Source organism: Ipomoea nil, unplaced genomic scaffold (genome assembly GCF_001879475.1).
Source record: "Ipomoea nil cultivar Tokyo-kokei standard unplaced genomic scaffold, Asagao_1.1 scaffold1264, whole genome shotgun sequence".
Lineage (NCBI taxonomy): Eukaryota > Viridiplantae > Streptophyta > Magnoliopsida > Solanales > Convolvulaceae > Ipomoea > Ipomoea nil.
Window position 1 is genome coordinate 206,201 of NW_017617692.1, and position 12,363 is coordinate 218,563.

Genomic DNA, 12,363 nt, shown 5'->3' on the forward strand with positions numbered 1-12,363 from the left:
AACCCCTGAACCCTCCATCCTGTGCAATATAAATATAAATGTTTCACAATAATAATAATAATAATAATAATAATAATAATAATAATAATAATAATAATAATAATAATAATAATAATAATAATAATAATAATAATAATAATAATAATAATAAAAGATTTAGTCAATCGTTTCAACTATTTTCACAGTTAATCAAAATCAAATCGTTTCCCTAATCAGGACTTCAACATTAAAAAAAAAAAATGATATGGAGTATAATAAATAAATAAAAGGATAAGAGTCAAATAGGTCCTCACCCAAAACAGCAATTAGATCATCAATATATAAAAGTTTCAATTGAATCCCTCAACTTGTCAAATTAATGTTATCACGCGTTTTACCTGTAACCGTACGGTTAATGCTGACATAAGTAGCCACGTGGACTAAAAAAAAAAATCTTAAAAAAAACTACCTGTAAGGCTGTAACCACACCGGAGACGACTCCAGCAATCTGAGCATCACCAACCTTAGAGCCATCATGTCTGGCCGGGGACAGAAGTAGACGACGGAGTCTCCAACTGCGACGGGACGGTATAATTTGACATATACGTAGAAAATTTCAATTTGATATTAAATCTTAAAGGCATATAAATGTAAATTAGTCCGGTATATAAATTAATGTTACATAAAAATTATACATAAAGTACACCATACTATGATTGATGTACTAAGTAATATATATAGTGCATACATCATGTCATGTATATATATGGTACATCTGTATATATATTTCATAAAATCAAAACACCTAAAATTAAACTAGCTAGGAGAATTACATTAAAACTATATTTAAAAAAAAAAAAAAAGATGTGAAAAAAAAAATAATAAAAGAAGTTTATGATCAATGGATAAAGGTTAATCAATCATCAACTCTCATGGCTCTTGCTTGAAAATCATGGAGGGAACCATATCTTGAAGCAAGCCAAAGTCAGGGTGGATTTGATGCATTTGAGTTAGATTATTTTGGTGCGGCTGAAACATCATGGAGGCGGCGGCGCCGCCGTAGAGGTGGTGGTGAAGCGGATTATTAATCTGGGCCATTATCAGCTCCGGAGGGAGGGCGCCGCCGCTGCCGCCGTGTGGCGGCGGTGGTCCACCGAGCAGCGAGGAGGTCGGTAGCATGGAGGGCGGAAACATTCCGGCGAGGCTCCCCCGGAGGTTGGTGGGGATGTGGTGGTCGTGCTGGCCTTCGTAGGTGGTGACCACCACGGAGGGGTCTTGGTATGACCTCTCCACGCGTTTCTTCACCGGGCATTTTTGACTTGTGCACCTGTAATAGCTTCTGCATTCACACAATAAATAAATAAAGTGAATCTTTAAGTAAATTTAACAAGAAACCTAATATATAGTCCAAAACATTGATATATCTAGCTACCACCATAAAAGGGGACAATACACAATTCAAGGAATGTGGAAAATTGAACATATATTGACTAGAATATTGCCAAACTATATAAAAAGAAAAAATCAAAATAGATCAATCTAGTTTCACACACTCAAACTAAAAACTATAAGACAAGTTGAGTGTGCAATTAAACTATACGGACTTGAGTTTGAGACAAAAGGCTGGGAGTTCAGACTCGAAATTAAACAGTTGTTCTAAATAGGGTTACAATCACTAGCTTCAACGATGTTTGTTTGAATGACCAGAAAAATCGATCTAAAGCTATGATCTGAGGGTGTGGTGGGTAAATCCAGCCTTGTGATCGTAGCTGGGAAATACAATTGTTTGGACTTGATGAAGTTACTTTCTAGGGTGTTTGTATGGTAATAGTAATGTACAAATGAAAGTAACATATATATACATACCTTGGATAAGGGCTATTCTTCACAGCTTTTTGGCCATATTTTCTCCATCTATATCCATCTTCAAGATGATCAACTTCACTCTTTGTCATGAAGGCGAATCGGGGTTGTCGCTGTTTCTTCTCTCCCTTCTTCTTCCCCTTATTCCTAACCCCAGAAACAACAAAACTTATAAGTTTTAATCTCAATCTAAAAAAAAAAAAATGGTAAAACAAAGAATTGGATCGGAGATTGAACTAACTGAACATACTCTTTCTTGGAGCTATTATTATCATCGCCGTCGTCTTCTCCTTCGGTCTCCTTCGCCACCTTCTCTCTCTTGTGCTTTGAATCGTCGTTATCGCCGCCGCCGGCCTCAGTGGAGGAGGAGGAAATGGAGGAGTTAGGAGTCATGGCGACTGGGGTTTCAGAACTACCGCCGCCGCCGGCATCCGTCATCATCGTCGTCACATTCACCGGCCTCCGCTCGCCGTCTTTGGCCGAGGAAAACGGCGGCGGAGACGAGGAGAATCCGACGCCGGCGGACGCTTCGAAGTCGCTGGATCCTTGTAAGAAGTCGGTGAAGCTGATATACGGGCTGGAAGGATCGAGAAGGCTAATCTGATTGTGATTATGATGATGAAGAAAGGAAGAAGAATCCGCCATGGATGAAGCTTGGGCGGTGGAGTAGAGGAAGCCGCCGTGCCGGTCATCTTGGAAGGGTTGGTGGTAGTAGAAATCTCCTCCCAACTCTTCAGCCATGGAAAGTAGAGACAGAAAGAGAGAAAGAGAGAGAGAGAGAGAGAGAGAGAAGATGAGAGAGGGGGGGTTTGACAAAAAGAAATGGTAGTGTGTCTTTATTTAAGCTTTGACAAAGAAGAAGATTTTGGTTGAGGTCTTTTGAATAAACAAATCAATCAATTAATTATTTGATTTTTAATAATAGTTTAAAATAATGTTTTATTACCATTGTGGGTTCCACCTTCTGTAAAGAAGATTTGACAATCCTCTATAGTCCATTGCTACATGTTAACTATGAAGAGTATCTTTCACAGTATTTTTCTTTTTTCTTCCCCCTTTTTCCCATTATTCAAAATTTGAAAGTTATAAATAAATAAATAAATAAGTGTATATATGTGTGCGCGTGCGCGTGCACGTGCGTGTGTGGGTGCGCGTGCATGCTTGCGTGCGTGTGTGTGAGAATCCTAGCCATTCATCTAACGTTCATCACTTGATTTCAACCGTTGGTTGCAATTTTTAATTTATGGTCGATTATGTCCGAATTCACGCATTGAGGGGTAAAAAAAAAAAAAAAAAAAAAAAAAAAAAAAAAAAAAACTACGACATCTTCTCTACTATCTCTGATGTCTTTGCATCTTCAACACATCAATTAATCACTCACAGGCGAGAAGAAGCTTATGAGCTCAAGCATGAAGGAATCGACTATGCATGTACCAATTTCAAAGTTCTGCAAATTCATGCACTTTAAGGAGCAAACTTATGCACCCGGAGTTTCATCTATGCACTTTCAAAGTTTTGCAAAATTATGCACCTAGATCTTCATCTGGGCAATTTTAATATTTTGCAAATTTATGCACCTAGAGTTTTTAAGTTATGCACCTTACAGTTTAAAAGTGTGCTCCAAGTACAAAGTTATAAACATTAATTTTCAAAACTTTATGCACTTTAAGTTATATAATTTTGCACCTTATAGTTAAAGGTGTGCACTTAAGGTACATGTGTGTAAGGGTGATATTGAGAACTTTAAAATTCTTTTTACTAAAATCATTAATCATTGGTTAACCATGATAAACGGTTGAGATTAGTCCGTGCTTTTTACATGACCATGTTCTTATTTGATCATATCCTTTATATATATATATATATATATATATATATATATATATATATATATATATATATATATATATATATATATATATATAGAGGAGTGATCACATGTGGCCATGTTGTTAGGTGTGGTCATATGGTCAATTATAGACCATTAGATTAGATAGATCTAATGAATCATATTAATCAAGATTTTTTCAGTATTTTCACGCACATTTTCCTACCCAGCGAACTGTAAGGGTAAACTTGTCATAAAACACCGGAATAAGGAAAATCACATTGTTGTGTGTTTTATTACACTATTGGTGCATGTTGTCAACATTGTTGGTGTATTCTGGAACTCAACCGCTATAAATGGCCATTGTAATTACCATAACATGGGAATACACCATTAGTGTGTTTCACTGTGGTGTGTTTTATTACACTATTGGTGTATGTTGTCAACACTGTTGGTGTATTCTGGAACGCGCCCGCTATAAATGGTCACTGTAATTACCATAACACCTCCACTTACTAAAACGCGCGAAAATCCTCAGAATTACCACAGCCTTTAGATTAAACTGATTCTACGACACACATACGACCACACGACCACACCTAGTGACATGACCACATATGAGCGTTTTTCTATATATATATATATATATATATATATATATATATATATATATATAGTGTATAAAAGATTAGAGAAGTGGGTAAGGTGGGTAGGGGTGGAGGTGGGGGTGGGGGGATGGATCCAAAGTAGGCAATAAAAACAAAGCAGTATTCAGCTAGCGTAAATAGCCAGAAAGCTGCTAGCTAGCTTCTTGCAATTTAAACGTGGTTTCATTAAGAATAAATACATATATGTCGGCCAAATATATATATATTTTTATCTCTAATTGCATTAATATTAACATCGTTCAACTTGTCTAAAAGCATAAATTTTTTGTATCTTGTATATTATTCCATAATATTTTTAGGAAAAACGAATTATATGTTTGTATGAATGAGAGCGAGAAAACAATAGAAATAATTAATAGGCATCTAATTGTACAGCTGCATCTATATTGATTGAACTTAAATGTTAATTACATGATCACATGCGAAAATTAAACTAATTATGGTAGTGTGGGGTAGGACCTTAGTTTGTAGGAAATTTTCACAAAATATTAGGAAAAAAAAATTTTTCCTCTAAAAATTGATCTGGTAATTTCTCAGTCAATTCAAGATTTATGACACGCAAAAGAAAAAATAAATTTTACTAATGGACCTTAAATATGAGCGCTATGGAGTAACAACTTTGTGATTTGGATCCATTTTGAAACCACTTAAAAAAAAAAAAAAGTAACTTTTACATTTTTACTTGCATAAATAAACATAAATGAAATTGATTATTACCAAAATAAAAAAAAATAAAAAAAGAATCAATTACAATAGAATTGTGATTTGGGGAGTTGTATAAATATACAGTTTTTGGAAGAGTCAAAATGCAAGTATAGAGGTGTGATCTGAAAGGCAGCAAAGTCAGCGACGACGGCCGGTTAGGAGTAACGGTCCGGTCCAGTCAGACCAGGACGATCGGAGACAACAATAGTCAATGTTTCAGACTTGGATCCGAGGGGCATTTTCGGAAAAGCCACCACGTGGGAGGTGGGATATGATCTTTAGCTTATTGGCCACCATCACGTGCTCCTCACGTGTTTTCCCTTGCTACTTGTTAGTTGTTACCGTTTCGATTAGAATTCGAACTTGTAATTTTGTGATTACCTTTGACTAAGCAATGGTTATGTTGTGAAACCGTGTCCACCTTGTAAGATGGACTCTGTTCTATGTTCATAATTACTAAATTATATGTTCATAATAATAAAGCTATATATTTATAATTTTTGAACTTCATATTCATAATTATTGAACTCTATATTCACAATTACAGAACTCTATGTTCATAATTACTGAATTATATGTTCATAATTATAAAAGCTATATATTCATAATTTTTAAACTTCATATTCACAATTATTGAATCTCTATATTCATAATTACAGAACTATATGTTCATAATTTTCCTTGACTAAGATTATGTTGTTTTGCTATTGGAAACCAAGGTCGGCCCTGGCCATATGCAGTCAGGGCGACGGCACAGAACGCTCAATCTTTTTCAAAGTTATATATATAAAGTCATTATTTGATAATTATGTTTTTATACTTCATAGACCGGTCTTAATTATAACTTAAAATAAAATTTTAGAATGAATTGACATTGAAATTTTGGTGAACTATTTTGTATTTTAAATGCACGAAAAATATCATTTTTAAATTAAATTTTGAATTGTATTTTTTTCTTTGTTGAATTTTGTTATAGAATACAATAACTTGAAATTTAAATAGATTTGGACTGAATTACCTTAGTTATAAAGATGTTCTATACTTCTTGCCTCTATAAATAGACAGAGCCCTTATATTTTATGGAACGGCCTTGTTGGAAACAATATAACGTTATCAACCTTGCTAACACTTAGGGGCTATATATACAAGATCCTTAATTAAGTTAAATGGACATCAAAATTTAGGTCACACTTGTGTGAGACCGTCTCATGGATATTTATCCATGAGACAAGTCGGGTCAGATCAACATGCAAATTAAATGTCATACTGATTGCAGTATAATTCTCAAACAAATAATTACCCAGAATATCATGTTATCGATCCACATGGAAGTGAGATGTATCAAGCACTAGTCTAATTTATTCTTGTGAAGTTAATCTTAACGAAAATCATGGATGGTTGATTAATTATAACTAATTTAAAGAGCAAAGAAGAAGGTTTGTGAAAACAATAGAGAGAGAATGAGATTCATGGGATTCAAGTGTTTAATCACCTAGTGTCAATCCAAAGTGCAATATCATATTACAGATTTAAAAGGGTGTTTCAATTTTTTTTGAATTTTAACTTTTTGGAACAATCAGCTGTTACAAAAAGCTAATTAATCAAACACTCATATTGGTTATTTAACCAAGTTAAACAACTAATAATAGAGCAGCTTTTTGAATTTTAGCTTTTTGGAACATTAAGCTGTTACAAAAAGCTAATTAATCAAACACTTATATTAATTGTTTAATCAAGTTTAATAACTAATAGTAGTCAAACAAAACCAAAATTGACTGATAAGCTAACTATGTTACCAAATAGGGTCTTAATCAGACAATGAGTACAGATCTAATAAGGCAAGTATACATTTAATCGCTAACCCTTTGGAATGTAGTAAGAGCATTGCAAACACAAAGTTCACAACATTATATATAGTGGAAAGATGTGTAGTAGGATTGAGTTGTTGATTAAAGACAAATATGGATATGGTGTGCATAGTACGTACGTAGCTGAATTATGACAAGAAAGTTTCATTAAACAATGCAAATCCTAGCTATATATATAATACACAATACGTACTTATAGTAATAGTACATCGTTGTCTCTAATTACAGCCCCACAAGTCCTTCATACTAACCCCCTTGGAGTGTATTAAGACACATTATATTACAAACACGATAGTAGTACTAGATGCATGCACAACATTAACATCCCCAAATGGTTGGGTGGACAAATGTGGATATGGTGTGCGTACTAGCTAGCTAGTACTCGAAAGCAAGTTTCAATAAACATGGCAAATTCTAGATATATAGTATATACACAATAATTATAGCAACAGTGTTGGACTGGGGCTTGGAGAGCCGAGTCTAGCATTCCTCCATCAGACCATGACGCTGACTGTTAAGCAAGTATAAGGAAATAAAGTTATTATGCCTTCGCTACTTGCTATAACGTAGTGGTAAAGGCTTGATCCTAACAATTGGTATTGATGGATACCCCAAAGTAGAGTACCCAGTCAGGTTTGCGCCTTGGCAGTGAGGGTTCACAGTCGGAATATGGAGGACGGGTGGGCTTTAGTAGCATGGACCCGGTCCAGGTGCATGGTCCACTGGGCCGACCTAGTTGAGCGACCAGTTGGGGGCCCGACCGAGTGCTGTACTCAGAGGCAATTAGAGGGTATCTGGTGAGTCCATAAATCTTGTATAAATACACATAGGGTCACATTGTATGGGGTTTTGAATTTAATTTTAGTGCAATTACTTTGTCAACTTTCTCTCTTAATTTTTTTTTATTATTTTACGGTTGTGTTGGTCCGTCGTCTGGCTACTCCTTAGCTGTAAAACCAATAGGTATCAAAGCAAGTCACGGGTGGGCCCACTGAGCGCAAGCGCATGCTGTGCAATTCAGGCTAACTGGGATTATTGACTGGGTTGCAACTTGTAGAGCTGAGTCCAACATAAAACTCATAAGGATCTCATCTTATTACTAACCCCTTTGAGTGTATTACAAACACGTACGACATGCATGCACAACATTAACATCCCCAAATGGTTGGGTGCAGGCTAGGCTATATATAATTGAAAGATATATGTGTAGTAGGATTGAGTTGTTGGTTGAAGACAAATGTGGATATGGTGTAGTAGGACTCGAGTTGTTAATAGTGGTGCATTGCATGCACCATGCTGGGATTCGTACGTAGTGTTGTTGGTATCTGCTCCTCTTTTAAAGCAACCACTAAGCTAGTACATGCATATATGCCTTTAATTTACTTCATTCATTCAATTCATATATCAAATTAAATAGCATTGGCACAACCCAGCCAACTTAGTCGGGCTATTAACTTGATGGCAAATTATGTTGTGATTATGTGCCCACCTTGCAAGGTGGGCATGATTTCATATCCATAATTTCTATACTGTAGATTCATAATTTCTATACTGTAGATCCATAATTTCTATATTGTAGATTCATAACATTTATACTTTAGATTCCAATTGTTGAACTCTGTTTTCACAAATTAGAGAACTATATGTTCATAATTTGATAACTATACAGTTTAGAAATTATGAATTTACAATACAGAAATTATGAATCTACAGTACAGATATTATGAATCTGCAGTATAGAAATTATGAATCTACTGTATTTAAATTATGAATCTACGGTTTAGAAATTATGAATTTAAAGTATAGAAATTATGGATCTACAGTATATAAATTATGGATCTACAGTATAGAATTATGGATATAGAACTGTGCTCACCTTGCAAGCTAAGGTGAGCACGTGCTCACAGCATAACCTTCTTGACTTGATAACCACAAGATTTCAAGTTGATTGATTCCCACTGGGGAACAGTTTATATATTGACCTTTTTAGCTTGAATCAGTTAGTTATATATAAACAACCTAAGGTAGTTTATCTCTTTGTGGTCCTTTACTGACTAGAATCACAAGGTAGGATACTATGATTTCTCTCTTCACTAAAAAAAATTAAATAGCCCTAATGCATGCATGTACTTACTCACCCCCACCCCCACCCCCCACTCCACCCCAAAAAAAAATAAAAAAAATTACTGTTTTTGTTTGCTGGAGTATATGTTTTTGACTATGTATAGTTGGGGTAAACGTTTTTCCACCTATTTCTAAAATAATATATAATTATTGCTGGAAATACATGCTCAATTTTTTTATTTTTTTGGTGCGTTTCAACTACTTTTGTTATCTGTAAAGATCTTTTCACTAATTACAATCGCCAATGGAACTGGTTAGAATTTTTGACCAATTTTGAATTCCCAATGGTCAGAATGTGGCCACATAGAGCACCAATGTGAACTCTAACATTCTGACCACTGGGTGGTCATGAAGTGGTTGGAAATTTTGAGATAAATTTGTTATGTGCTCTTGCAAAAAGTTCATTATTAGTATTTTTTTTTTTTGTTTAGAACAATAATTAAATTAATAGACTATAAATTCATCAATATACCAAATACAATTATATACATAATAAATTCACAATCATTATACCGTGAATTATTGACATAAATTCATTTTTATTATCTTGAAAGTTCATTTTTAGTGTACTGAAGATTTATTTTTAAGTATACCTAAAAAAAACCTTCTGTACATTAAAAAATGAATTTTTAGTATACTAAAAATAAATATTTATAAGTGGCCCACAATATAATCTTCCATAAATTTAATTGCCAATCATATTAAAGAGTTAATTCCAATTTTGACCTCAAAGAGGAACCCACAACAAAACACACAACAACAACAACAATCAAGTTTATAACAATCCAAGCACCTTGTGCTCAGATGGCATGTAGTGACCTCTCCCATGTGGGAAGTCATGAGATCGAGCCTTAGTGGAGGTGTTGTTGACTCTTTGTGCTTCATTAGGTTGAGAAAGTATATTTGAACAGATACTACAATGTAATAGAGTCAGTAGCATTCAAAAAAAAAAAGTTTATAACAAAATCAGCACTTTGGGAATAACTGAAGAGTAAAAAACCTAAAAATGACATTTTTTTCCCTTAAATTATATGTTTATAGCACTTTTTCTCCCTTGAGTTATTAATGTATCCTCATTAGCCCTCTCAAACGTAACTAGAACCTTTTGGTTTGGTTGCTACCGTGTTTGGTTCGGTTTAAATCAAATCGTGGTCATCCCTACATATAAGCAGTAATATGTTAAAAAAGAAAAATAAATGAAATATTTATTTTAAGGGTAAGGATGTCTATTTAACATATTAGCGTGTGTGTGTGGGGGGGGGGGGGGGGGGGGATGCCACTTTTAGAAAAATCGAGAGGGCTAATATGCATACATGAATAATTCAGGAGAAAAGTGTCATTTTCTCTGGTAAAAGATAAACATAGATTAAGTTTATACCTAAAATATAACTCAATGACCAAATATACCATTTAAAACTTAAATAAATATACAAACAAACGTCTTAGCCTCACATCTGATACTGATTTTCATTTCCTCCTAAACACGAACGACCAAACGCCTCCTAAATCCAACTGTCTCCAATAATTTCTTACTTGCTCACAAAAGGCGTGATCCCCACACCATGACCCAACAAGATACTGGAGAGATAAATTACAGTGACTCAACAGTCTCTTAGGTGAGAGATCAGTGTCTATGTTCACAATGAATCCACCATGCACATAGATATAACTCTCACACTGCATCTGTCAGGTCTGAATCCTATATTATTACTGATAATCTATTATCTGAATAGAAATTGAGCTAGTTGTACAAGTAATAATCTCTTACTTACTTAGACCAACTTGTTGTTGTACTAATAAATCATAGTGAAAATTAATTAATGTTGTACTTAGGTGGCATTACATTGCTGTCTGATAATGGAAGTAGTAGCTAGCGTACGTTGTTGAGTCAACGTTGATGAACACATCATTCGAAATGAAATGCCGCTGAAATTGCGGCAGGATTGTGAGTCGCTAATTGTTTCGACCTATAGCTGCGTGTTACATGTAAATTCATGCTTCTAGACCTTAGCCAACCTAATAAGTTAGGCACGTATTGCACTCCATCATTAATTAAATTTTTTTTAAAGAAACATTTATAGCTACAGTCCTAGGTAGACTGGGAATCTTTGGTTATTCTAAGCATGAATTTTTGACTTTCCTATGTAGCATCATTCTACTCCCTCAATCATCTCGAAGTTGACATAATATATGTTAGTTTATATTCTTTTCTTCTCCCAAAAAGATTAAATCCCTACCCGGTTCCACCCTAGCTTGATTTTTCTTTTTCTAAAATGTTGAATTCTCAACTCCAAAGGTCTCACACCCCGGCCGAACAGAGCACATAACATTTGAAAAGATGTAAATCACGGTGACTCAATGGTTCAGCCGTCCACTTTGGGCATATAATCCCCACACTGCCATGGTCGAAGTTCGAACATTGGTCTACTATCTCAAATACTGCCTACTGAACCATTGAGCTAAGTATGTGCGGGCATAGTTTATATTCTTTTAAGGGAAAATTGTAATTTATGTCTCTCCATAATATGCCAATTATCAATGCCACTCCTGAATTATTAGTGGTGTATATGTTGCTCCTCAATTTTCAAACAGTACATATATTGTCCCTCCCGTAGTGTAAATATTGCCTCTTAATTTTCCTCCCGTATGGGCAATATCTTATTGATTCCATACATAGGCTTTTATACAATAATTATACAGATATACTACGTAAAGTATTTAGTGAAGAAAACTCAATAACTCAATATCTTATTTATTCCATGCATGGGCTTTTATACCAGAATTATACAGAGATAAAAGGTAAGCATGTAGTTACGGTAACAACCACAGAGACTAGCTCAAATAAGAAAACAAATAATAAGAACCAACCAACACTAACATTAATCTTTACCAGTCAAGTCAAACGGTCACCTATAGACAATTTAAATTGATTTGTCTCCTTGTTATTCTTTACCAGCTATGATTAAGATGAGAGTTTCACGCAAAACGTATATGTTTTCAGGTAATAACGGTGCACTTTTCTATAAATCAAAAATTAGAAAGTTTTTGTTTAAAAAAGGAAAAAAGATTAGAAAGTTTCTTCTTCAATGTGCAAATGACAGATTGGAAGTTGTGATAAAGCTACGAGTGATAATATTGTATATGGGTGCATTATTATTGAATGTTGAAAAAATCAAAGAATAAAACAAACTAGGGACGATGAAGACGACAACCTTGTCATCATCTCAACCAGGATTGCGACGAATTGAACATTTGGTTTTGGTCAAAAAGGAGAACAAAAACTATAGTAAAGTTTGGATTAATTAATTAATAAAATCCATACTTCAAA

The 12,363-nt window shown here is 34.5% G+C and overlaps 1 protein-coding gene across 1 annotated transcript; it reads right to left on the reverse strand.

The window, feature by feature from the left end:
- Positions 1-634: 634 nt before the first annotated feature.
- LOC109184585 (probable WRKY transcription factor 28) lies at positions 635-2,659 on the reverse strand. The gene is made up of 3 exons (XM_019334602.1): positions 2,093-2,659; positions 1,846-1,989; positions 635-1,318 (listed from the first exon to the last, which is right to left on the reverse strand). The coding sequence occupies exons 1-3, from the start codon at positions 2,581-2,583 to the stop codon at positions 910-912; spliced, it is 1,044 nt and encodes a 347-aa protein (XP_019190147.1). The 5' UTR covers positions 2,584-2,659; the 3' UTR covers positions 635-909.
- Positions 2,660-12,363: the final 9,704 nt, after the last annotated feature.

Excerpts from the sequence above, each read along its gene's own strand:
- LOC109184585 (XM_019334602.1), bottom strand. The coding sequence starts at position 2,583 with ATGGCTGAAGAGTTGGGAGGAGATTTCTACTACCACCAACCCTTCCAA. Across the intron at positions 1,990-2,092 it reads AATAATAGCTCCAAGAAAGA|GAATAAGGGGAAGAAGAAGG; the intron begins GTATGTTCAGTT and ends TTCTGGGGTTAG. Across the intron at positions 1,319-1,845 it reads AAGAATAGCCCTTATCCAAG|AAGCTATTACAGGTGCACAA; the intron begins GTATGTATATAT and ends GTGTGAATGCAG.